General features: G+C 58.0%; 7 protein-coding genes and 1 pseudogene across 8 annotated transcripts; all 8 read left to right on the forward strand.

The window, feature by feature from the left end:
- Nucleotides 1-318: 318 nt before the first annotated feature.
- On the forward strand, nt 319-4041 carry LBRM_24_0680 (putative protein kinase; the record flags this gene model as incomplete). Its single annotated transcript, XM_001565285.1, has 1 exon — nt 319-4041. One exon carries the CDS (start codon nt 319-321, stop codon nt 4039-4041), a length of 3723 nt encoding a protein of 1240 aa, XP_001565335.1.
- A 2157-nt stretch (nt 4042-6198) lies between these two features.
- LBRM_24_0690 (myo-inositol/proton symporter (MIT)) lies at nt 6199-7836 on the forward strand (the record flags this gene model as incomplete). The annotated part of the gene is made up of 1 exon (XM_001565286.1): nt 6199-7836. One exon carries the CDS (start codon nt 6199-6201, stop codon nt 7834-7836), a length of 1638 nt encoding a protein of 545 aa, XP_001565336.1.
- A 3626-nt stretch (nt 7837-11462) lies between these two features.
- On the forward strand, nt 11463-11921 carry LBRM_24_0700 (hypothetical predicted transmembrane protein; the record flags this gene model as incomplete). Its single annotated transcript, XM_001565287.1, has 1 exon — nt 11463-11921. The coding sequence occupies one exon, from the start codon at nt 11463-11465 to the stop codon at nt 11919-11921; it is 459 nt and encodes a 152-aa protein (XP_001565337.1).
- A 1304-nt stretch (nt 11922-13225) lies between these two features.
- LBRM_24_0710 lies at nt 13226-15594 on the forward strand (annotated as a pseudogene). The gene is given in 2 exon segments: nt 13226-14560; nt 14563-15594. Coding segments are annotated over 2 exon segments (2367 nt in total).
- Nucleotides 15595-16440: 846 nt separating this feature from the next.
- LBRM_24_0720 (conserved hypothetical protein) lies at nt 16441-17754 on the forward strand (the record flags this gene model as incomplete). The annotated part of the gene is made up of 1 exon (XM_001565288.1): nt 16441-17754. One exon carries the CDS (start codon nt 16441-16443, stop codon nt 17752-17754), a length of 1314 nt encoding a protein of 437 aa, XP_001565338.1.
- Nucleotides 17755-18619: 865 nt separating this feature from the next.
- Nucleotides 18620-18877, forward strand: LBRM_24_0730 (putative mitochondrial translocase subunit; the record flags this gene model as incomplete). The annotated part of the gene is made up of 1 exon (XM_001565289.1): nt 18620-18877. One exon carries the CDS (start codon nt 18620-18622, stop codon nt 18875-18877), a length of 258 nt encoding a protein of 85 aa, XP_001565339.1.
- Nucleotides 18878-19667: 790 nt separating this feature from the next.
- LBRM_24_0740 (putative signal recognition particle) lies at nt 19668-21368 on the forward strand (the record flags this gene model as incomplete). The annotated part of the gene is made up of 1 exon (XM_001565290.1): nt 19668-21368. One exon carries the CDS (start codon nt 19668-19670, stop codon nt 21366-21368), a length of 1701 nt encoding a protein of 566 aa, XP_001565340.1.
- A 1504-nt stretch (nt 21369-22872) lies between these two features.
- LBRM_24_0750 (conserved hypothetical protein) lies at nt 22873-26046 on the forward strand (the record flags this gene model as incomplete). Its single annotated transcript, XM_001565291.1, has 1 exon — nt 22873-26046. The coding sequence occupies one exon, from the start codon at nt 22873-22875 to the stop codon at nt 26044-26046; it is 3174 nt and encodes a 1057-aa protein (XP_001565341.1).
- Nucleotides 26047-26228: the final 182 nt, after the last annotated feature.

Genomic DNA, 26228 nt, shown 5'->3' on the forward strand with positions numbered 1-26228 from the left:
CTCTTCTCCACTCTCTCCGCTACTCGCAATGTACTGAATGCCTCTTCTTCGTCTCCGCCGCCTTTTCACCCCCCTCCTCCCTCCCCTTCCCTATAGACTGCAGAACACGAGTTGTGCGATAGTGCTGCTTTAGGGTTTGCACCTAGGCTGTAGATGAGGTCCTCCGATGTTCTTCAGATCCATGAATCGACGCATGCGTTTCCCTTCGAGGTGTGCAACCTCCTTTTGGGAAAAGGTGGAGGTGGTCAGGTATTCCTCGGTCGCATTGGCAACTCAAACACTTACGTCGCCATCAAAAAGCGCTATGGCCGATACAGCATGAATGCGACTAAAGCAAACTGTAAGGTTGCGAAAAACTCGGGTCCTTCGCAGCCATCGCAGCGGGCAAGAAACCGCCTGTCGCCAAACATGCTCGTCTCATCACTTGGTAGTCACTTCATCTGCAGGGGTGAAAGCGATTTGCAGTCCCTAGAGGTTGGCGACAGTGTTCCTGTGTCCCAGCGAAGGGAGCTGGATCTCGGAGAGGAAAGTGTTTCACAAATCGCAGCTCTTTCTAATCAGCACGAAAATTGCACTGGAGAGATCTCTTCTGACGGCGCAGTAAAGCAAACAGCGGTGTCGTCAGTGATGGACGAAGTAGCAGTTTTGAATTACCTTGGACCTCATCCACAGATTGTTCGGTTTCTGGGTAGCTACACAACATCAAAGAACACGAGCTTTTTCACCATGGAGTTAATGGACAGCGATGTTGGACGGGAGCTGAGGGAAGGTAACGCAGCCCTGAACGAGGAAAGCGTGTGTGCTGCCATTGCGTACTCTGTTTTACTCGCGCTAGAGCAGATGCATTCGCACGCTGTAGCGCACCGAGACGTCAAGCCTGGCAATATTTTGCTGAAACGTCTCACCGAATCCGAAGAATGGGCGTGCATCTGGCTATCAAATGACGACCTCGGTGCATCTCTACTGACAAAATCGTCCTCCGGATCAGCTCGTCACCCGACACTTTGCACGCGCAACGCTGCATCGTATGTCAAGGCTGCATTGGGTGATTTTAGCGCGGCCCACAGCACCCGTTGCACAGACGACGCGGCTTTCGCCGACACTCGTGGAACTCTTCACTACAAATCACCTGAGCAACTCATGGGCAAGCGTCACCTCCTCTCGGAAAACGTTGCTGCTGTGGACCTGTGGGGGCTGGGTTGCACCCTTTACGAAATGGCCACCGGCGCGCGACCTTTCCCGGGTAGCAGTGAGCTGCAGGTACTCATGAGTATGTTAGATGCTATGGGAAGCGACATTCAGTCCTTTCCCGTGTCGACCAGGCACGCCACGCTCTTCGACGAAATTCCCGCATCGCCCGCGTTCGTCAACTTTTTACAGCGCCTTCTCTGCCTCGATCCGGCGCGACGCTGCACCGCGACGGAGGCGCTGCGCCACCCGTTTGTTGCCCCCATTCGCGACAGCGCCGAACACCAAATCCCGACCGATTGTCGACAGCGCGTAATCGGAATCCCGCTGGCGCTCAAGTACGCGTCTTTCACGCACATTCCCGAGCTCCGCTTTACTCGCATTTCTCAGACCCCGTTGAAAGCGATGGACTCGACCCCTACAGGGCTCAGCGCCCCTCAGCAAGCTGTTTACAGCCGGCGTGTTGTGCCTCCACCTGCTTCAGACGCTGGAGCGGCGACTCTCTCCGTTGCTGCTGAGCGCGAGGTCATCGCTCCACCAAGATCCGAGTACCGAGACACGCATCCCTGGGGCGATGGACCAGCCACTACGGCATGGGGGCAAGAAGTGGATTGTGAGGACCATGAGGAAAAGGAGACACCATCGAAGAAACCGCCGCCGCCGCATTGCTCAGACACCACGGGGACTTCTTTCCTGAGCGAGAGTTCGTACCTGCACTGGAGCGAAATTCGCCCCATCGTGCGGCCTTCTGCGCCTCCGCAGGTATACTCGCTGCCGAAACCGCTCCAGCACAAGGACGACAAAGCACGGAGTAGCAGCGGTAGCAGAGCAGTGGCGTTTTTTGGAAATGCCACCGTTGGCAGCACACCATCCCCAACCATACGTGGGAATAACCTGCAGCAACAGCTGCAATCCCTTTCGGGATCAAAGCATCGCACCGCCGCGATTGAAACCCAAAACACTGTCTCACGCGTCCTCAACATCAGCGACTCGAGCGTAAAAGGTGTGCGGGCAGAACGCAGTGCGTCACACGTCGACTTTGATCTCAGCCCCGTCCCAGCTACTCAGCTTTTCAGCACGGAGGCCGACACGAGTGCGTTTCTAGTACCGCACCCAGCCGCCACTTTCCTGCCTCGCCGTGCGCATCCGACTCTACAGCTACCAAACGGCAGCACCTTCACGGCAAGCAACCTGCGAGCCAACTTGTCCTTCGAGCACGAGAACCTTATGGTAGGCTGGTACGGCAGCAATGGAGCACCTACGTCTGCCGCACTCGGCGTCGCCAGTTCAACCAGCGCCATCCTTGCAGGCCATTGCAGTACTCCGCTCCAGCACCGCGGACGGCGCTCAACCGCCTTCTCTGGCCGCGCGCTTTGCTTTTCGGAAGAGATGGATCCCTTCGCCCGCCGTAGCTGGGGCTCTAGTGCTGGCCAGCAGAGCTGCCTGAACTCGCTCTTGACATCCCCGGCCCCTGTGGGGCGAGCGGTGGCCGAAGAATGTTCACCACAGCCGTCGCCTATTTGCCCTGTTGAGGTCGCTACACGGTCGCCGTCAGGGTTGCCTGTTGTGGCTGACCGCAGCGGCTTGTCTTTGGACGATTCTGGCGTAGGCCTGGGGTGGATTGGGGTGCCCCCAGCGGTTGCGGCAGTGCAAGCGAGCATCTGCGGTGACGCCTCTGAAGCGGCGGCGGCGGCGACGGTGCCGGCACTGGTGTGCGATGTCAGTAGAGGTGCAGAGGCAAGTGCAGCGGTGGCGCCGATGTTTTGCTCGGCACACCTCCAGCCTTCGTGGAATGCAGGCCACCTCATGGCGTCCGGCAGCGCGCAGTCTTCAAACTCGCCGTCGGCGCACCACCTAAAGTCACCGCCTGATGGCTGCCCGCGCAGCCCTGCGTGCTCTACTGTCGCATCGGCAACAGCCGTAACATCTATCGCTGTAGCTGATCAACCAGAGGCACCGTGCAGCAGCCAACTGCGGCGGCCAACGACAAGCCTCCCTTTGACTGGCGCCAGAGACGTATCGAGTTCGCGGACGCTGCCACTGCCGATCCCGCTCTCGGTGGCCACTGTCCGCCAGCCGGTATCGCCGTCGCTCTGCACACCGACGCTACGATCGCGCACGCCAACCAACCGCGCGCTCCATGAGACGCCACTCACACAACGCTTCTCTTGTCCTACGTCTACGCTGCGGACAGGGCGCACTGGCCATAAGAACGGCCATCTGTGGGACAGCTCGAAGCCACTGGGTCCCCCCACGTCTTGCGTGAACAGCGGTGATACTCCCATCGCATCTTCGTTCTTGTGCCATCGGGATATAAATGTACCAGCAACTCATCTGACGCACAGAGGCTCCATGAGCGTTGGCTTGCCAGGATCTGGCAGTGGTGCCGCACCGGCACTGCTGGGCGCGGCCGCGACGTCGCCGGACTTACTGGCTGTGTTTACCTACTCCTCCCAGTATCACTGCACGCCGTCGTCAAGCTGCCCTGCACCTGAGAGTGCTCTGCCGACCAGGGGCGATGGTTCCCACCACCCAGTAGCGGCGATTGAGGCCTCTTCAATGCCTACTGCCACTGTCGTGCGTGCATTGGAGAAAGAGTCTTCCACAGGGGGCTCACACACGCCGCTGTCTGGGCATGGCTCCGCATCGCCCCCCTCGCGACGTTGCGATGTTCCATTGCTCCAGCTGAACCCCGCCAGCCTTGGCCGAAACCTCCAGTCAGTGAAAGGCCACGAGAGTGAGTGCATCGAGACGTCACAGAGCAAGCAACGTGGGTCCATGAAGCGAGCGCGCGAGGAGGCTATGAACAGCGAGGACGTAGCCGCGGTGCGGCAGAGCGCGCGGGTGGTGTGACATCCAGTGTTAGGCCCCCCACTCATTGACCACACACGCACGCCTTCTAGGGGATGCGTATTGGTACGGACCTGCTTCAATCGCGATGCTCGACATGGCTGACCGCTCACTTCCACTCTATGCGGATGCGACGCCTGCCCGGATCTCTGCCTGTCTCCTTGGGCAGTGTTTGCGTGTCCCACCCACCCACCCACCCCTCAAACTCTCGGGTACGTGGTGGCGACACGCCGCGATGAGCCTCTTTCCTGTTTCGCTCTTCGCGGCCCTTTGAAGGCTTTACTTCCGCTTCACACCCCCTTCCGCTTTAGAGGCACACCTACACGTACAGTCATTACATGTTTCCTTTCCTGGACTGCTTTGATGCGGCCTTGTGGTGACGGATGGGCAGAGCAAGCGGCGAGGAGGTAAAAGGGGGAAGAGAGGAGTGAGACAGTGACGCTGGCGGTGAGGCGCTTCTTCTGGCGTGCCTCTTCCGTGCGCGAACCCGACTCGCCTCTTGGCTTCCCCTTTCGTATCGACCGCCTCTGCTCTCTCTCTCTCTCTCCTTGCTTCCCTCCCCATCAAACATGTGTTTTCATTTTTGTTTGTTTGCTTCTTCTCTCTAGACATCTGCACCCTTGTGCTTGGGCTACCCAAGCACCACTACCACTAGCGTCGCGGTATTTCATTCATGTCTTCCCCTCCCCCTCTTACCACGCTTCTCCAACTTCCATCGTAGTTACACACAGGCGCCAGATGAGAGGCACACGTACACACGGCAGGCTTTCATCTTCCCTCTCCCTCTCCTTCCCCAAGCTCACTAACACGCTCGCCGCACACTTCACTCTCAACGGTGATTTTTCTCTTCTTTCCCGTACTTCTCTGCCCTTTACAGTACTTCTCTTTGGTTTGTGTTTCTTTCGCTCGTCTCTTCCACATAGCCTCTCTTTCATAGATGTTGCACACGTGCGCTGTTGGAGTCACCGTCTTGGCAGCTTGATGTGCTCTTTCCCCTCCTCGTCCTACTGTTTGGCTTTGTCGTGCGGCCGCAGTTTGTTGCCCTTCTCATGTATCCCGGTTACATCTCTCTCCTTTCCATACTACTGTGCACACCGACCCACCCACTAACCTTCCCCTACGTCTCCTCTCCGGGTACCCTCTCTCTCTCTCGGGCTTTTCCCTCATCATCGCTTGGGACGGCCGTGGTTCATGGGCGCTTCACTGATATGTACAAACAAACAGGCAGGTAGCTGCGTAAGCCACAGCTCATGCACACACGTGTGTGTGTGTGTGTGTGGGTGTGGGTGTGTGTCACCTCACCAACAGGCTGTTTGGTGCTTCTGTGTGCTCTCCTCTCTACCTCTTGTCATGTACTCCTCAAAGGCAAAAACTTATGTTTTCACTCCCATGGGCCACGTCCACGGATTTCACACGTTTCTTGGGGATCTTCTGTACTCCCCTACCCCCCCCTGCCTCCCACCAGGTAGACCATACCACCGCTCCCTGGTACCGCATTCCCTCCGTTCTCCTCTCCCTCGGAGAGAAAGAGTGCCGTGTCGTGCCCGATAGCAACAGGGACGTTCCAAAGAAGGGGAAGGGATGCAACGCGGGGGGAAAGAGAGAAGGGCGAAACCGAATTCCTCTTCGGACTCACCCGCCCCCCCCCGCCCCCTTCATTTAAGCGGATCTTGTGCGCACCTTCCCGCTAGGTCTACCTCATCTTGCAGGGTTGTCACACACACGCTGCTTCGGCTGCTGCTCCCCCCCCCCTCCTCTCGCTGCTACGGCGTTCAACGGTACATGTGTGTTAATGTAGTTTTCTGTGTCTCCTCTCTTTACATTCCCTGACGCCGCTGTTCTTCCCCCTCCCCCCTTTCTTCTCACCACCACCGGTACAGTACTCTACGTCCTGCCACACATACACACCGCCATTGCCAACGCATTACGCGTACACTCCGACACAATCGTACAGTTAAGAAAAACAAAAGGGAAAGCAGCTCGAAGAAGCGGTGAACCACAAAATCCACCCACCCACACGCACACATCGCACCGCAACGCGAAGAATACCTCCGCGTTTTGCTTAAATAAGCCGGCGCAGACGCGCACACGCACACGCAGGCACACACTCGTAGAGTACACCAACTAACAAGGAAAGGAAAGCAGCACAACAAGCGCACGATGCGAGCGTCTGTCATGCTCTGTGCTGCCTTGGGTGGCTTTCTTTTCGGCTATGACACGAGTGTCATCAACGCCGCCCTTTTTCAGATGAAGGATCGCTTCGGCTTCGGCGAGCACTCGTGGCAGTACGCCCTCATCGTCGCCATCGCCATCGCTGGTGCCTTTGTCGGGGCCTTTATTTCCGGCTTCGTCTCCGCCAGCTTTGGTCGCCGCCCGTGCATTGCCGTGGCCGATTTTCTGTTCATTGTCGGCTCCGTGCTGATGGCGGCGGCCCCGAATGTGGAGGTGGTGCTCGTGTCGCGCGTCATCGTCGGCTTGGCCATCGGTATTAGCTCTGCCACTATTCCAGTTTACCTGGCGGAGGTCACGTCCCCGCAGCACCGTGGCGCCACCATCGTTCTAAACAACCTGTTCCTGACAGGTGGTCAGTTTATCTCGGCCAGCTTCACCGCCATCATGGTCATCTTTACGAGCAATAATGTCGGTTGGCGGGTGGCGATTGGTATCGGCGCGCTGCCAGCTGCCGTTCAGATGTTCTGCCTCCTCTTTTTCCTTCCAGAGAGTCCGCGTTGGCTTCTCTCGAAGGGGTACTCGGACCGTGCCAAGGCTGTGGCGGCTGAGTTCGATGTGGACCTCTGCGAGTTTCAAGAGGGCGATGTGGTGCCCTCTGTCAGCATCGACTACCGTCCGCTGATGGCGCGTGATATGCGCTTCCGTGTTGTGCTCAGCTCTATGCTGCAGATCATCCAGCAGTTCTCTGGCATCAACACCATCATGTACTACAGCTCTGTGATCCTCTACGACGCCGGCTTTCGAGACGCCATTATGCCAGTCGTGCTTTCCATCCCACTCGCCTTCATGAATGCCCTCTTCACGGGGCTGGGCATCTTCACGGTCGATCGCTTTGGTCGCCGCCGCATGCTGCTCATCTCGATCCTCGGTTGTCTTGCCCTGCTGGTTATGATTTCCATCATTGGGTACTTCCTCGGCACACGCATTCCGTACTCCGTCGGTGGGTGGCTTTTCTTGGCGCTGCTTGCCGTCTTCCTTGGCTTCTACGCGCCTGGCATTGGCTGCATTCCGTGGGTAATCATGGGCGAGATCTTCCCAACGCACCTGCGCACATCGGCGGCGTCCGTCGCGACCATGGCGAACTGGGGGGCCAACGCGCTCGTGTCGCAGGTTTTTCCACTCTTACTCGGCGCCATCGGTGTCGGCGGCACCTTCACAATCATCGCCGGTCTCGTGGCTCTGGGCTGCCTGTTCGTGTACTTCTTCGTCGTGGAGACGAAGGGACTCACACTGGAGCAGATTGACAACATGTTCCGCAAGCGCGCCGGCATGCCGGCGCGCTATCATGAGGAAGGTGAGAGTGGAACCCGCGACGACAAGGGCGGTGAATTCGGCCGTATGGCGACAGAGGACGCTGGCGACCTGTCCTCGTTGTGCAACCAGAGCGTGGAGCCTGCCAAAGCCGTGGTGGACGCCTTTATGCCGGCTGTTATGAGTGATCGTCCCGGCACGTCTAACGAGGATAAAGAAGTAGCGAAGGCCTCCTCCTCAGAACCCCAGTCGTTCGCAAACCAGAACGAGGAGCAGCAAACGGCTGCCACCAAAGTTTTGCGTGAGCGCAAGTAGAGAGACCCTAAGCCCGCTTTCTTCCACCACGACTCTCTCCTCTCCCCCTCTCTGCACCATCACCACCAACCTCGTACAACCCAGGCAGGCCTATATATGCGGCTCGCGGAGGTGGTGCGCGGCACGGGAGGAGGAGGAGGGACGCAAAGGGAAACGAGACACGTACGTTCGCACACCTGCGCAACACACATTAGCGTGAAAGAGGAGTGTGACCCGGCGCTGCTCAAAGATGGGGGTCTAGTCCGCTTCTCTTCTCCCCTTTTGTTTTTCTTTCACCCATTATGTCCGGGTTGTGTGCGCCTGTGACCCGTGCGTCTCCCGCAGGGATCGGTATCTCTTGACACCGTGCCCTCTCTCTCTCTCTGCGCCTCAGGGGAGGTGGTCCTTTCTTCATCCAGTTTGTGTGTGTGTGTGCGTATGTGTACGAGAGCGAGAGTTTTTTTTTGTTTAGTGTCCGCTGGGCATATGAGCGCAGGGGTGAGGAGGGGAGGGGGGCCTGCGATCCCACACTCTCTATATCGCCCACACATCGCTGAAAGCTTTTCTGTGCTCCCTCCCCATTTCCCCCTTTTTCCATTTCTATTCGGGTGTCCTAAGTGTATCCCTTTTGTGGATAATATGATGATATGTTCGATAAATTATTTCTCTCTCCCCCCCCTCCCGCTGCTTCTGTGTAGCTGTGTGCTCTGTCTCTCTGTCTCTTACCCTCGCTCTCAGTCTCTATTATTTATCTTCTACTGTGCTCCAAGTGCTCCTCTGTCTCCTCCCTCGGTATTTTCAGAGCGGAAATTTTCTCGTTTTTGCTTTCCTTGGCGCCCAACCCATTCCTCCTCCTCTTCCCCCATTCCACTTGCGTGTCTGCGCCTTCCTCCTCCTCACATCACCTACTCGCTGTGCCCTCGCCCACCCCCTCCCCCATCTCCCGCTCTTTTCGCCTTCGCTCCGCCCCCCTTCCTCCTCTCTTCCTGCCGCATCATTAACGCACACAGGCGCCTGAACACGTGTGTGATTGTGTGCAGTCTGAAGAGGTAGGGAAGAGAAACAGAGAGACTAGAGGCGGTTGAGGAGCTCCGCCCTCTCCCCCCCCCCCACACACGCACGACAGACACATGCGCACATGCGATGAAGTGTTTGATGCGCGGTTTGTTTGCTGTGTTGAAGGGCGCTTGCTCCTCTATCCTCGGCTCTGCCAGGGATATGATGTCATTTGCGCTTCTTTTCTTCGTCCCTCCCCCGCCCCGCCCGCGGCCTTTCGCCTTTCTTGCCGCCCGTGTGACACCAACTTCGAGCCTCGAACTCGCGCCGCCGTCTCTCTCTCTCCCTCTCCCGCTCTCCTAGTCCATCTATCCCCCCACCCCTTGTGTGAACGAATACGCCCTCAGCTGAATCAAAGCAAAAGGGGGGTGGGGGTCGCCATCATCCCTCGATGATGGCCTCCCCAAACTCTTCTTTTATGCTCTTCCTTCCACATGTCACTTGACTGCGCAGATGCGGCTGTTTTTCATCCGCGGGTGCATGCAGGTGCGGCTGTGACGAGCAACAATCGGAGAGGTGAGGAAAAAGAAGAGGAATATGTCGGCAGTGGAGCATCGTTTGCAGAGCGATTGGGCGAGCGACAGTAGGGAGCGGGACAGGACATAGGGAAAGCGGGGGGGAACAGGTGGTGCGTGAGTGTTGCCCTCCTTCCTCTCCCCACCGCTTTCGCGAGATGTCTCTGGTTGCCATTCGGCGAAAAGGTAAACAAGTAAACCATAGGGAGCGCGCGCGAGAAAGGAAAGAAACGACGAGAAGAGTGTAGGGGGGGGGAGTTGCACACTCGTTACATCGCCCCCACCCTACTTTTATGCTACATTCACGCTTTTCGTGTGGGTGGGTGTGTGAGAGGGTGTGGGTGCCGCGAAGTTTGGGGAAGACGCACTGCCTCTTCTTGTGTCATGCTGCTGAACTCACAGCTCTTTATTTGTATGCAGAGTCTTCGCGCTTTCTCCCTACATATATATATATATACATATATTGACCAGGTACTCACTTCAAGTAGTTGCTGCCGTCGCTTTCACGTCTGTGTGCGCGCGTCGCTCTCCTCCTCCTCCTCCCCCTCCCCTCCCTCCGAAATTCGCCGCCTTTTTTTTACTGCCTTCCGCTTCTCCCCCCCCCCCCCCTCCCCCTCGCCCGAGTGTGGCCCCCTTCCGTCTATTCGGCTCGGCGCGTCGCGTTAGTGGCCGCGGAATGTTCGGAAGGCAAACGAAAAACGCACACGCACACACACAAAAAAAGAAAAAGCAGACAAAAAGGAGGTGCAGATGCAACAGAGAGTGTGAGCGAGCGAGAGACGGGAATTCCTCCTGCGCTTTCTCTCTCTCCTGCTCCCACCCTGCATCTAGGCGAGTGTGTGTGTGGGTGTGTGGGTGTATGCCTCGATGCCACCCCCCCCCCCTCCACCGCGCGGTACGTACGGCTTTGACGCCTCGTCTTCCTCATCGTGACCCGTCGCACGGCTGTCGCTTTTTCTTTTCCGTTTGTTTGTTTGCTCCTTCCTCGACTCCTCCTACCCGGTCGCTTTCGCTTGAGGCCCACGAATATGCACCGAAGCTGGTGGTGGTTGTCCGTCTACTCCCTCCTCCTTTCTCGCCTCTCCTTGAATCGAATAGGCGGGTACATCCTTGTACGTGCTTGCTCGCTGGCTCACTTGGCTCTCTCTTTCGGATGCGCTCTTGTGGAAATCTCTGAAGATAAGCGAGGAAGGTGACAAGAGAGTCTCCAAGAGGATTCGATAAGAGCCGCAGCAGCTATGCAAGCACACGTACGCACGCAGATACCCGCGGCAGCGACAGGGAAGAAGCGGAGTGAGTGAGTGAGTAGAGACACTTCGATTACACCTCTCCCTTCCTCCCGCAACCCTCTCTTTGTTTGTTTGTAGTTTAGAGTCACACAGAATGCAAAGGACACTATTAAAGGCAAAAAAAGAAAGCGCACGAGCGACACACAGGCAGACCAAAGGTGAGCACAGAACGAGAGGGTGACACTCCCCACCCCCACCCACCGTGGAATGGAGAAGTGAATTCCTCCCTCGCCCCTTAGAAAAGAAAAGAGTCTGCCTTCTATCACTTCTTGACGAGGTGTACATGGGCAGATCTGAGCAATGCTCGTCTTCCTCCGCCTGCTCGTCCCTTGGCCTTTTCTCTTCGCTATCGTGCGCGTGGGTGCGCACCTTCCTGTGTTATTGCCTCCGTCTCTTTTGCTCTGTCACACATGTCTCCTTCCGTTCCCCTCCCCTCCCCCTCTTCCTTTCTCTCCGTCGCCTTTGCCCCCCCCCTCCTGTTCATGGGCATACACACGCATACCGGCGCACACGCTCCCTTCTGCTTCGTTCCACGGCTACAGTGAAGGGCGCCCTCTCGTTGATACACCGGTGTATTTGCGTGGGGGTGTAAATCAACGCGCCTCTTGCCTCCCATCCAGCTACTCCTCGCACTCATGGTTGCGGTGTGTAGGTCTCTGCATGCAAGCCCTTCCCTCGCCGCTCTTTCACGCTGAAATATGCGCGCACGCACACACATAAACACACCAGTACAGGCACATATTTACCCACCGCACCACATCACCCGTAGCACAAGACGGTCGAGACGATGCTTCACCTTTCTCACGTCAATCGCTTCATCGCGCCAAGCAGCTTGTCGCCTGAGCCTTCACAGCTCCTGCGCAGGCGGCAGAAATCGACCGTCACCACCAGCGGCAACCTCCACGCATTCGTTATGGAGTATGACCACCGCAGCGCCATGCCTCGCCTCCGCCGCGGCCCTTTTCACGGAGACTTCTTTTCGCGTTATTTGTTCAGTGGCTCGCTCGTGGCTGGCGCTTTCACAGCCGGCGGTGTCGCCCTCTTTGTGCTCACCATTGCGTACAACATCGGCAAACCCGTTCTCGATGCCCACCGGGAGCTCCTCTGGAAGAGAGCGGACGCCGCCAACGGAAGGCGCAGCCGCGAAAACGTAGAGGGGCCGGCGGCAACAAAAGAGGACGACGACGACGCCAGTCCAGTGGAGGAGTTTGACGACGTCATCGAGATGGAGCAAGCTGAGGACTAGTCCCACTCGCATGCAAAACAGAGGCTTGAGAGAAGACTGACACTGCTCGCTTGGCACAGAATGACGTCGATGACAGACCTCGTCTTCTGGACCCGTGTGCACGTTTGTGTGGGTGTTCGTTCTAGGTCTCTCCCTGTCGACGCAATCCTCTTCTTGTTTGTCTGCTTGTTTGCTTCGTATAGGCGTCGGTTTTGCTGAATGTGAGTGAGGATGATCACGTCCATGTTGTCGCTGCGACCTCTGCTGTATCTGCTGAGCACACGCTCTCTCTCTCTCTATTGTACAGTCTCCTTGCGCAGCGATGGCAATTTGAAAAAGTAGCTGATCTCCTCCACCGCTCCACGTCTCCTCCCAATCCATCCACAACCTTTCATGCATCACTCCTCACCAGATTGAGCACACACGCACACACACACACACACGTGCTGATGCGTAACAGGAATGTCTCTTGGAGAGTGAGAGACGCCGAAGTCCTCGTCTTCCTGCTGTCTTCTGCGCCCTATTTTGCCATACATGGCATGTCTGCAGCAGCACTGCCTGGCTACTGTAGAATGCAGACTTTGGCGACGTGCTGCACACTTACATGCGGCAACGGCAAGCGCGCGTTGATCATTATGCGGCACAATCGCCCGCGATGGCACATCGTTCAGCAACCTTTTCTTTGCCCTCTCCCTTGATCTCTCGTACCCCACCACCGGAACTTGTGAGTGCATACACACTCGCATGGTCGTGTACCACGACCCACACACCCACATACGTATACATATATATATATATAAACGCATCCTATCTGCGAACACAAGGCACGCTAGAAAAGGGGGCGAAAGCGACGGCAGCCGGCGGTCGCTGCCAGCGGCACTCACTTGTCTGTCTTCTCCTCCTCTGCGGGGTCGCCTGAGCCACGATCGAGCCGCACAACTAGCCGTCGCACGAGATGCAGAACGATCGCCGACGGGTGTAGTGCGTCGACACGGCGCGATCTGCATTCAAATCCTTCGTCCCTCTCTCGCTTAGAGGTTGTCGACGCAGAGCATTCATGCCTGAGCAGCATCGGCAGCAGCGCCCTCCACCGCGAAGAATCGTCGGTGGTGCGCCGGGAGGACTTTCTGTTCCCTGTTCCGAACCTCTGTCGCGTCGCCAGCTCTGATGAGCGCCATAATGGCAGCAAGCACAGCCAGTTCTTCCCTGTAAATCAACGGCAGCGTCAGTCGACTGGTAGCGCAGGCGTCAGTATTACGGTCATTCAGAAGGCAACTTACTGCCACAACTGGTCTCAGGTGATCCTCGGTGCTACCTCTGCCATCATGTTCCTCCTTGTTCTCTGTATTGGTTATGCCCTTTGCATTCTCGGCACCCCGTACGGCCAGCACATCATGAACGGCGTGCTGCTCTCCATCGTCACGCACCCGCAGAGCCGCCTGCGGTCAGTGCTCTACATGGACACCGCTGTCGATTGTATGACGCGCGTGCAGCAGCGCTAGGTGGTGTAGGGGACCTTATTCGTGGGCCCCAACCAAGATCCACGTGCACGCACAGTGGAAATTCCTGGAAGAGGCATCCACAGATGGACCTAGTGCCAGAGTCAGTGCTAAGGGCGCCAGCGCCAGAGCCATGCTGTCGTGCCCGTACGCCTCGCATGGCGTAACCAACCCAGCGACGAAGTAGGTGGCATCGACCACACGACAAGAAGAGACTAGCGGCGTTTCGTGCCCCGCAGCAACGTCCACGCCCCCGATGTCCCTCTCGACAGCACCTCCTTCGACGGGCGCCGTGTCCTGCACTGGCTCACCATTTCATCATCATCGTCACCGTTACCCATTTGCTGGTTGGCGTCACCCCATTTTGTGCGCCTACTCGCTGTGTTGGGTGTTGTCTTTGCTCCCCCCCACCAGTGCCCATTCGACCTGCCGACACCCCTGTCAGCTCAGTGGGACGCCTGTGGCGGGTTTCGGCCATTTGATTCGTCACGGTGGGCCTCACTCTCAACAGGACAGCTGATGTACTGCCCATCAGCGAGGCTGGGCGACGCATGACGTCCGCTGTTGTGAGTGGCGGTGACGGGGGATGCAGTAATAGCGCCTCCCTCTGCCCCTAGCGCCTGGGACGGACTCGTGAAAGCGGTGGATGTAGAGCACTGCACCCTGACTATGCCGGCGGCGAAGATGGACGTCACGAGCAGCGGCAGACCAATCGCGGAGGATGCAACAGCGGAAGCAGCCGTGGCGGCAATGGCGCACGCCAACGTGGATGCGCTGAGTATGCTAGACGAGCACCGCAGTCGCATCGAGACCTTTCTCATGACCAAGATCCAGGACCTCGTCGTGCAGGAATTAGCTGACATGTTGAGCAACGGAAACGTATCGCAGGTGATTGAAACTCTCATGAAGGTGCTTCCACCACCGCTGCGCTCGGTGGTAACGCGCGATGACTCAGTTCTCCCTGGAGCTGAGCTGTCCGCTAACAATGGCGCCACCTCGTCAATGAACGCAGGAGAGGACGTAACTCATGACAAGGCTACCGCGCAACCGGTCTTGTGGCGTGGCGGGCTGGCGAATGCACTTGACCTGCACTCCGCAAACGCCATCAAGTCGCTTGTCTACGACTCCCTCTCGGGCCCGTCTGCCGGGGCTCTCAATGACACATGACTCAAGCATCAGCGGCACGATGGCGGCGGGCCACAAAGGGGAGATCGACTGGCTCACTGTATCCCGCCCTATCGCGTCTCGCCCTTCTGCCCTACGTCGAGTATGTGCTGCGTCTGTTCTTCCGAGTCGGCTCCAATCTGCTCGGCCTCTTCGATAACATCTACGCCGGCATTCTCTTTATTTTCTGCTACCGCTACCTCACCCCTCTGGAGCATACAGTGCTATACTATGGCGCGGCAAAGCTGCTGCGCGTGATGCAGTCGGAGCTGGGTGACTACCACGCCCGCAGCATCGAGCAGGACATCACAGTCTCGCTCATCACACTTCTGCAGTCCTTTGGGCACCTGACTTGGTTTCACTTTTGCACTACGTTCCGTGCCTTCACGTTGTGGGGATTCCCGACGCCGTTCTTGCTGGGCCTCGTCTCCGTCGTCCTGGCGCTCTTTCCACTTGTACGGAAGTGGTTGAGCCCCTGCTCCATCGCGTTTGTGCACAGGCTAGTGCAGCTTATATCGCTCATCAACACCAAGGAGACGAGTTTCAGTGGCAACAATAGGCCAGGGGAAGCATACCCGCCTGCTGCTGTTGCCACCGTCGCTCCTCTCTTCTCGCCCCCGCTTGGTCGATCATGGATCGAGGTTCTTGTGTGGGGCGAGCCGCACCTCCTCAACTACACACGGGCCCTCAGTTGGGGCTTGGCCGTACTGCTGGAGTGCAGCGACGAATGGCTTCTGTGCGTCTCTCGAAGGCTGCGCGGCGGCTTTGTCATGGAGGCTGTTGGTAAGGGCTGCAAGCAGCTGCAGCCCTGTGCGATTGGTACAGCCCTGGTACTGGGCTTTGTCGCCTACGGCGCCGACGGCATCGTCTTCGGACCCTTGACGGTCATCGTTGCGCGTGTACTCCTTGACAACTGGGACATCGTGCTGGCGAACCGCGATCCCAGCTGCCTGAGCCTACCACTGTCCTTGTTTCTCCGCGAGAAGGGGGAGGAGGACGCGGAGGAAACCTGGATGGTGGAATCACCATAGCGCCGCACGCATGAGCGAACTTACCCTTTCGGAAGCTGGTGAGCGCAGCAGCTTCGTACATACACATCTTTGAGTATACACGTAACGTGATATCCTTGGGGTGGACAAAGACACACACCCCTTCCCTCCCCTCACGCATCTGCGCATCTTACCAGCATCCGTAGATGCCCGTATCAACGACGAAGGGGAGGGAAGGCGTTAGAAAAGGCACAACGCTGGTTGCTCTGTGGGCTCGCCGCTACCGCACCGTCCTGGACACGTGGGCACCCGGCAATTTTACCTTGTTCTTGAACCGAAGCCACCGCGCTGTATGCACGAGACCGAGTTGAACGTACTAAGTGCGACTGCAACAATGGCAGGAATGTGCCGGCTGATGAACCACACCGCCTTTCAGCCGTGTTCACCCTTTTCCTCTTCCCCTGTGACGGCCGAAGTCGTCTCGTCCTGGCATTTCTTCGAGTCATGACGCTTATTGGAAAAATGCCACTACTATAGCCCGCTTCCTGCCTCTCTGTCGTCTTTCCTGCGCACATGGTTGCTTACATGTATATGTGTGTGCATGCAGGGCGGTCGCTGTCGAACAGGCCCACACAATATCACTTGATGCGGTGAGTAGGCGCACATCGTCTCTGCGGTAATTTGTAGCGCGGCTACTACGCGACCTCGATTTCACTAGTGCCTTTCCTTTTTCTTCTCTCTAGAGAGGCGCGGTGTACACCCCCGCTCGTAATCACGAGCTTGCCTGCCAGTGTGTGTGTGTGGGGGGGGAAGGGAGGGAACAGGCAAGGGTGGTGCCGACCTGACCCCGTCGCACCAAGTCGACAGGGTGTGGCTGCTCTCACGCGTATGCGGTCAAGCATCACCGTCGCCTCTCCCCTCCCTCCACCCATCTGTTATTGCTACCGCACGAGATATTTGATGACCCCCATCAAGGCACCGGGGCTCTCATCGCTCCCGCTGGCAAACGCCTGGTGGCATCAGCATGGACTGGCAGACCGTCTCGACGGCTTCCGTGCCTGCCGCCAGCCAACCCCATGCCAACTACCGTTTCAGAGGATTGCTAATGGAGGCGTGTCACCGGCGTGGGCTGAACTTTCGGCAGCTGTTAAGCAGTCTCTCACCAAATCGACCACCACGGCCAAGCATCAACAGCCAGATCTACCACTGGTACTGGTGAGTGCCTGCTTACTCAACTACCCCGTCACATATCGGGGTACTCACACAAGCCTTCCAGCCTTTCTGCGGCCGACGCCGCTACTGTTCCTCACGGAGGTGCTCTTCAAGGAGCTGGGCCTTGTGCGATGCGTTCCTGTGTGTCCTGAAGTGCAGTGGTTGAGGTTGCCGGTCCCTCGTGTCCCGCTGCGGCTTGTTCGAGGCCGCAGCGGCACAGACGGCGCCGACCAACGGGGCAGCGGATGGACAGCGCCTCAACACAGCTCAAGCGGGCCATTGCCACCCTTGACAGCGAGCCCTTCGGGGGGTGTCCCTGGTGAAGGTGAGCGCGAGGTGCGGTATCTCGTCGAGTCCGCAGCAGAGGATCACGTCCTGTTGCAGTATGATGCGGCGAACAACACACCGGCAGCACTGTCGTCGTCCCCCCAACTTGACTCAGCGTTCTTGGTAAAGCTCTTGCAAGACCTACGAGCTGTGGATGGCATTGTTCTCAAGTCTTACTCGCCCAGCTGTGGAGTTCGAGATGCCCGCCTCTACGAGGAAGCCGTCACATCACCGTCCTCATCGCAGTGTGGTCAGCACGCCTGCAACGCTTGTGAGCACGCAGGCAAGCCGACGTCGGTGTCTATCGCTGGCCGGCGCCCCGCTGCGTCAGCAAGTGCCCAGCGCCGCTTCGACCTTGTCGATGGCTTCTTCACACAGCAGCTTCGCAACTTCCTGGCCTCAATGAACAGTATGCACGGAGGCAAAAGTACAGGCACCTGCAGTTATACCGAGGCAGTAGCACCAGTCATCACCTGTGACCGCCTGCTTACCCACTTCTACACTGAGGAACGCTGGAATCGAGCACCGTCGGCTAGGAAAGTCAAGAAGCGGTGCGTCGATGTTAACGCTTTGGAGGCAGCCCCGAACCTCACGTCACTGGACAGCTTTATGGACTCGGTATTGCAGCATCGGGACTGGCGTCTTTCGCGAGAGCGCCCCTAAATCGGCCCCCCTCCCCCCCCCCCTACCACAAATCGATTTCTGCGGTCACACTGCCCTGTGCGTTTGCTCTCGCTCACCCAGTCAGGAGTGATAGCAGCAGCAGCAGCGGGGAGGGGTGGAGGTTGGCCAGTGCTGCTGCTGCTGCTGTCACTCCTGAGTGGGTGAGCGGGACTGTGTTTACCCGATGATACTGACATGCGCAGGTAATGACCCCGGTTGTCTCTTCACACAGACACAAAAATGTGCATTCAGCTACTCTATGTGAGCTCGGGTGTTGCTGATGTTGCATCTACCACGGTCGTTTCCGCTCGCCCCTTTCGTGTTCCCTTGCTCACCCTCCGCAGCTGCGGCGTTGACTGACGGACAGAAGAGAAGCTTGAGAAGAACAGGCTGCTACTGAAGAATAGAGATGTACGTCTGCCAGAGGGCACACCACCAGCGCGCACGTGCACACACACACACACACACGAAGTCTTGGTTCAAGGATTCCACATGCGTATGCGCTGGTGTGCGTGTGGGTGGGTGGGTGTGTCACACTACATGGATATGCGGTACTGCCACTTCGCTCTCTCTTTACTATGTTGGCGCCCCTGTCAACTCTCTCTCTCTGCTTGTTTCTTCTCCTTCGTGTGGCTCATCCGCTGAGCACAAGTGTTACTCTGTGGGGGTGGAGGTAACGACCGTTTTGTGCAGCCGCACCGCACGTCAGACATAGACGGGAAGAGCGGCACGCGCATTAACACACACACACACACACGCACACGAGAGCAGGACAGGTATCATCACGATACGCGTGGAGACGTGTCAGCGTCTCCCTCTTGTCATCTTTATCAGCACACGCACTTCCTCTCCGGCTTGCACAAAAATGAACTCCAATCAGCCGTCGAGGCGCAAGAGCGCCTTTAATGAGGAGTTCGATGTGATGCAAGCCATTCAAGAAGATCGCATGGCTTACCACGCCAGCATCGCGTGTCACGAGCGGTGCGTGCACAACTACTGGTTTAACAACTTTTACTGGCGCGAGAAGACGTGCATGGAAAACTGCCTTTCAAAACTCAACCAGGCGACGGTCATCACGAACATCAACTACGGCAAATTTGAGGATGTCGAGTCGAAGAAGTGACGTTGGTCGAAAAGTGAAGCAAAGCGAGAGAGGGTCCGCGGACGGGAGAGAATCGGCGGCTGGTGCATCGTGTGTCGCTCCCCGTCAAGTGTAAGGGCGAAGGTCTCTGAAGAGAAGAGGGAGGGTGCCGGTGCATCATCGAGGCTTCCACCCCTGCCTCTCTCTCTCTTGCATAATCGGCATGTTCGCCGTCGTCTTCTTGGTCTCTGCACACCCTTGGCTTCCTGTGTGTGTGGGGGGGTACGGAGGGGGTGTATATATCAGCGTGTGTGCCTATCTATTGTGTCGTTCTCGTGATGGCATGTACTGACGAGAGAAGCGAGACATCGAGCAACACAGAAGGGGGTCTACGTTAAGATGTCCATGCGTGTGATGCTTTTCTCTTGCACGCGCCCAGACCCCTATCATTCAGTGATCTCACCTCCTGTCGCTTCCACAAAGCCTAACTGAACCCTTGACGGCAACGAACGGAAAGGAAAACAAAAAAAAAACTGAAGAGTTTCGAAGAGAGCGGCTGGTAGATGAGGGGCGAATGAGGGTGGGGAAGAGGGCACCGCGCACCTCAGTGACACTGGCATTCCGGAAGGAGTCCGCTACACGCCTGTGCACCGCTTTTGCGGGTACAAGTTGTGCCGCTTTCTGCTCCCTCCGTCTTCACTTTCTCATCGCACCCCCGCTTCGTGCCTGCAGACACACGCCGTAGGGGGGGGGGCGTCACGTCCTCCCTCGTGGTGGCCCTTTGTCTTCCCTCCTTTCTCCCCTCACGATTCGCTCTCTCTCTCTGTTATATATGGTGTGCACCTTCCTCACGCGCCGACATCATCTTCAACAGTGCCTCCGCGCATTCCAGCACTCATACACACTCAACCGTTTCACCTTTACACAGAGACACACAGACACCGCACCACTCTCCGCAGCAACAATGGTCTTGGCAGAGCTGGGTCAGAAAATCGGGCAGGCGATTCACCGCATGTCCGCCAAGTCGGTGTTGAGTGAGGATGATGTGAAGGAGCTGATGAATGAGATTGCGCGTGCGCTGCTGCAGGCGGATGTGAATGTCGCTATTGTCAAGAAGCTTCAGGTTAGCATCAAGACGGAGCTGGCACTCGCGGAGGAGGGTGTTGGGCTGAACAAGCGCAAGATTCTTCAGAATGCTGTCTTCAAGGGCCTCCAGCGCATCCTCGACCCCGGGGTGAAGCCGTTCATGCCAGTGAAGGGGAAGCAGAACGTTGTGCTGTTTGTGGGTCTGCAAGGGTCCGGTAAGACGACGTCGTGTACCAAATATGCCGCCTACTTTCAGCGTAAGGGCTTCAAGACGGCGCTCGTGTGCGCCGACACGTTCCGCGCTGGCGCGTACGACCAACTGCGCCAGAACGCAACCAAGGCGAAGGTGCGCTTTTACGGCTCACTGACAGAGGCAGACCCCGTGGCGATCGCCAGAGAGGGGGTGGCGGAACTCAAGAAAGAGAAGTACGACCTCATCATCGTCGACACGAGTGGCCGCCACAAACAAGAGGCGGCGCTCTTCGAGGAGATGAAGCAGGTCGAGGAGGCCGTAAAGCCAAACGACATCGTCTTCGTCATGTCCGCGACGGACGGGCAGGCAGTCGAGGCGCAGGCCAGCCACTTCAAGGCGATGGTCCCTGTCGGATCCGTCATTGTCACGAAGCTGGACTGCCAGACCAAGGGCGGTGGCGCGCTCTCCGCCGTTGCGGCGACGCGCAGCCCCATCGTCTTCATTGGCACCGGCGAGCACTTCGACGACTTTGACCTCTTTCGGCCTGAGCGGTTTGTACAGAAGATGCTGGGAATGGGCGACATTGGCGGGCTCATGGACACGATGCGCGACGCCAACATCAACGGCAACGAGGAGGTCTACAAGCGTCTGCAGGATGGCCTCTTCACGATGCGCGATATGTACGAGCATCTGCAGAACGTTCTTAAGATGGGCTCCGTCGGCAAAATCATGGAAATGCTTCCCGGCATGGCAGGCCATGCCGGTGCGGCGGGTCAGCAAGGCGACATTGCGCTAAAGGGGTTTATTCATATGCTGGACAGCATGACGGTTGCCGAGCTGGATGAAGCCAAGGTGAAGAAGATGATGACGCCATCCCGCATGCACCGCATCGCGCGTGGCAGCGGCCATTCAGTCGTTGAGGTGCAGAACCTGATCATTAGCTATACAAAATTCGAAGAGATCGTGAAGAAGATGGGCAAGATAAACTTCAAGACCATGATGCAGGACTCCTCCGGCCCCGCCTCGGGGCACATGGGACAGCAGCAGATGGGTCAACTCGCGAAGCTGCTCAACCCGAACATGCTGCGGCAGATCGGCGGCGTGGGTGGGCTGCAGGGGATGATGAAGCAGCTGCAGCAGAGCATGAGTGGCGGTTCGGGTGGCGCAGGTGGGATGCCTGATATGTCTTCCATGGCGAACTTAATGCAGATGATGCAGCAGCAGCAACAGCAACAGAAGGCACCGCGACGCTGAGGGGCTGGGGAGAGGGCGCGAGCGAAGTGGCGCGATCCCGTACCGCTGTGCGCTGTGGACTGCACGTTTGCCCAGCGCCGCGGCATCGGGCTTTTTGGTGGAGGCCGTGGTGCCGCCTTCACCTGCGCTTCTATCCCTTTGTTTGTTTGCGGTTTTTGGCGATGCCCATGAGCATAAATTGGCGTGTCCTGCATCCGGAGTACACCTCGGTTTCCTTTTCTTCTCCCCACTGCTTCTCCTGCTTCTCGTTGCCGCATCGTTGTGTCTGTATGGGTGTGGTGGGTGTGTCTGCGTGTGTGTGTGTGTGTGTGTGTGGGTGGGTGTATGTGTGCCTCGATGCTGTGTTAGCAACACCATTGTGCCTCGACTACTACTACTCTCCTCGTGGGGGGCCTCTAACAGCAATGAAATGCAAAGTTCACAAAAATTCAAAGGATGCGCATGCGCCGCGCCGCTTTGAGTACCCCTTTCTGCGCCTGCACTAGTGGTCTTGTCCTGCACCTACGTTTCCTGTGGTGTGTTGCTGTCCGCCGCTGAGGTCGGCAATGGCGGTGGGACTCTTTCGGTGAAGCTGTGACTCTCGGCTCCTCCGCGCTTCCATCACCCTCCCTCCCTTGTAGTTCACAAGGAACAGAGAAGCCGCATCACCTCACCCATATGTGCGCTTGTGTATCCCCACTCACCTGGCGAGAGAGAGGGAGTAGCCGATGAGTCTGTGCATTGCACGCCAATGGTGTAAGAAGGGCAACATCAGTAGTAAGCAGGCGTGTTTGTTGGTGGTGGTGGTGCGAAGCCTCACACGATGGTGTTTCGATTTTCTCTGCCCTTTGTCCTCTGTTCCCCTCTCGTCACGAGTGTACGCGGGCATCAGCGCGCCCTACGCCTCCGGGTCGACATCGCCTTCACCAGAGTCGCGCACCTTCTCACTGAGTCCTCGCAGACATACTCTCCACAGCACGCGCGCCTCCACACACCACAATAGAGGGCAAGAAGGACATCGACGCTTCGCACTGCCCCTCATACACTCTGGCACTCGTTCAGTAGCTCGCGTCGCCATTAATTCAATTGCCCTCGTCTCCTTTGGATGCTCCTTCACGCGCGCCCTGGTGCCGTTTTGGTGTTTCCTTTGCCGGTCATCACAGACCTTCCCCCGGCTCACACTGCCATAGACCGCGAGAGACACGCACACACACTTTCAGACATACTTCGTCGCCTCTGCCCTCTCCCTGGGTGCGTGTCTGTGTTGTGTGGAGGCCGTTTGTTTGCTTAGGCTTCTCCCCTCCTCCTCCTCCTTCCACTCGCTTTCGCGTTAGATTGACAGGTCGATACACTCAGACAGAGAGAGGCACACACACGCACACGCATACACACAGCCAAAACTGCTTTGTCAGACCGAGTCGCTGCTGGGCTCCTTAGACACATTTTGCTCTCGCGCTAAGTGGCGAGTGGAGTTTATCACGGACGGGAAACGCGGAAACACGAGAATTACGCAACGCCACGCGAGATGCCCAACACGCAGCAAGCGCGGACACCTACAAAAAATGCATCTGGCGATGCACCGGCACGCCATTGGCTGGTGCTCAGCCGTCGCAACGTCTCCGACGACAACTCCTCGCCACCGTCGCGCATCCAGGCAGTACAGCCCAAGTCACCGAGCAGCAGGGACAGCAGGAGCAAGAAGCAGCGTGGGCAGTCGACTAAGAAAGGCGCCGCAGACTCGACGGCGCCGTCCGCCTCCACTCTCGCTTCCAGCGCTGGCCGACACAAGGACGCAAATGGAGAAGAGGGCAACTTCCTCAGTGCCGACACCGCCCCCCTCGCATCCACCCCGGTGCGACGGTCCCAGAGCTCCGACGAGGATGCGGTACCTGCAGAGTGTGCACCAGTAGTCGTGGAAGCGCTACAGGAGGCGGAGGCATGCATGCCAACTCGAAGGGTGCCTCGAGGGCAACTGTACTCAGCCGAGTCGTCTGTACTGCGGTGCATGTCACGGCAGGAACACGCTGAGACCGGTGTGGGCACTGTGCAGGCGCACGATAGGTTGCCCGTGCCAACACACGAGCGAGCCGTCTCCCTGTCAAGCTCCACTCTTCTCTCTTCAGCGGCCCTATCAAGCGAGCACGTCGGCGGTGTGGCCCCAAACGTCGATGCAATGCATCCTGCCACAGCGCCTTCTACAGCTGCTGCGAAGAACACCTTAGGTCAGCAGGTGGTCGCTGGCACTGCTGCGAATGTAAACCATATCGACTCCGGTGGCATTCTCGCATGGCCTCCCGTGGCACCACACCAGCCACTGCCGATGCGCTTCTTCCGCTTCTCGAGCCCTTGGTGGCAGGACGCGAGGGCACCTAACGAAACGGCGGCTGAAGACAGCAAGGTCATGATTCAGTCGCACGCGCGTGCCCGGGGACTTCACGAAGAGGTGAGCCCGTGCCCCACTCCACCTCGCACACCGTATGCCACAAGTTTATGCATCACACCACTAGAAAATAGAGACAAGGAGGAGTGCGCTGTCGCCGACGAATGCAGCCGCCTCGACGTACCAACGACGGCGGGGGTGGCCGGTGAGCGAAGTCAGGTGAGCGCATCACTCGACCACTCGCCACTACATGCGGTGTCTGTTCTCCCTCGAATAAACCCTGCCCTCTACGCGACAGAGGAGCTCTCCACTGCTACAGCGGCAGGGTTGTCTAAGAGCAGCCCCAACAGCTCAACCCCACCACCAATCCCGCCGTGTCTGGATAACCGTGAGGAGGCCGCTGTGGAGGCAATTCAACTGCGCCACATAGATACGGCTAACCCACCTCGCTGGCGGAGAGGGGGCCCAGGCGATGATGGTGTGTTTGATGTAGAGAAACACACGCCGGACGCGGTGCGAGGAGCACTACCTGGTCGGCCGCAGAGCGCTTTTCTGTCTTTGCTGAAGAGCGGCAACGCCACCGATAGCTCCCTCTCCCCACTCGGCAAACCTGACTCTCGCAAGCGCGTGTCGCCGTCGAGTGGGCAGGGCCCCAATAGCAGCTACGGCTGCTCCGATGGCGGCAGCACACCGGAGGGCTGTCAAACCAGCCGCTTGACGCCTTACTGCGACACGGAAGAGGAGGAGGATGCTCGTGGCAACCCTACCTCAGGGAGCATGACAAGGCCGCTCGAGGAGGGTGCGCAGGAGGCAGAGCAACTGCACCGTCCTCTGCCCTTCGAGGACGTCGCAACCGCTGTGGGGCTTCCACGCTTGTCCTTGAGCAGCGCCGACTCTCCTGTCACTTCAGATGCAGCTCTGCTGAAATACAACAACGCTCTCGCGATACGCTTGTCGCACGTGCAGGCGGACGAGCCAGTCTATTCACAGGAGGACGGCTGGCAGTCAGCTCTGCAGTCCAGCCATACCCTCCTGGAGGAGTACCAGCGCAGCGTCTTGATTGCCTTCATGACGGCCTGCAAAGCGGCGTGGCTGCCATCGATCGCGGTGCGTGGACTCGAGCCTGTAAACACTCAGGCTTACACCACACCGTCGATAGCGGAACAGGCGCCAGCGAAGGGCACCACCGTGTCGGAGGTTCACCTTCTCTTCCAGCTCTTCTGCACCAGCCCGTCGGAGAGTGCCGCCGATCGGCTTGTTGCGTCCTTCTTTGCCACGCAGCTGACGCGCTACATGAACTGGGTTCTCCATCTCCAGTTCGAGCATCTCTACGTGCGCATGGTGGCATTGCAGGCCGTGTCCATGATAGAGATGCACGAGCGCTGGCTCACCTGCATGCGACGCGACTTGGTCATCCGGGACGCGATTGAGCTCTTCATGCTGCTCGCACCTCCCCCGCAGACCCCGACGGCGCCTACAAGGCGCCGCATCTTCTCGAAATTCCGCATGGCCATACACACGCTCAGTGGTGGGGGTGATGGCAACTCAGGGGCCTGCACAGCCTCGGCGAAGCGTAGCGGGAGTGTTAGCGCACGCGCGCAGCGCAAACCGTCCTCTTCGGTGGCTCCCCTCTCTGCCACTATCTGCCAACTTACGGCAGACGAGGAGCGGCGACACCATCTTCCGCCGCGTATTGAACCGCTCTTCTCCTTGGAGCAATGCAACGCGACTCACTCCACCGCTTATCTCAGTGCAGTAGGGTCTCCCGAAAAACACGGCGCTGGTGACAGCTATGCAGCGGACCTGAGTGCTGTGCACAAGACTGTAGATGCCACGAACGTGCCACGCGATAGGCTCGAGCGCCATCTTGGAACGCCATGTCTGCTGAACAATACTTACTCGAACTACTGCCGATTGGTGGCGGAGAACAGCTACAGCGGTGCCGTCACCTCGTCATCGTCTGGCTTGTGGCTGCCCAAGCTGATACGGAGCACCTCGTGTACCGTGCCAGTGACCTACAAAGCAACTGAGGAGACTGGCATGGGGTTGGATAAGACGGACCCCGCCGAAATGGAGCGAGGGGACAAGGGTGGATTACATCGCCACAAAGCCTGCAGTCGCCCCCCCTCCTCAGGGTTGCAGCAGCATCGCGAACAGTACAAGAAGAAGAGCATGGACACGGTGCTGCCCGGTGGTGGGCTGCGCGCAAAGACGCAGGTTCTGCCGAAGAGGCGCAATCGCACGCCGCCGCCACCGCCGACGGACACCGACTTCGTGAACCTGTACGACGCAGAAGTGCTGGAGCGCTTCCTGAAGTAGCAGCGAGCTTGTGTGTCAGAGAGGCCTCCCCTACCGCGTATCTGGGTGAGCGTGTGAGTGGATGTCTTGTACCCCTGGCCCTCTCCCTGGCAAGAGAGGAGCAGGTGCGGTGCCACTGCGTCCGAATAGCCCGCTTGTGTTGAATCGGTCTTTGATTTTGTTTATAGTCGCTTGTGTGTGTG

The sequence above is a fragment of the Leishmania braziliensis genome, chromosome 24, assembly GCF_000002845.2.
Source record: "Leishmania braziliensis MHOM/BR/75/M2904 complete genome, chromosome 24".
Classification (NCBI taxonomy): Eukaryota; Euglenozoa; class Kinetoplastea; order Trypanosomatida; family Trypanosomatidae; genus Leishmania; species Leishmania braziliensis.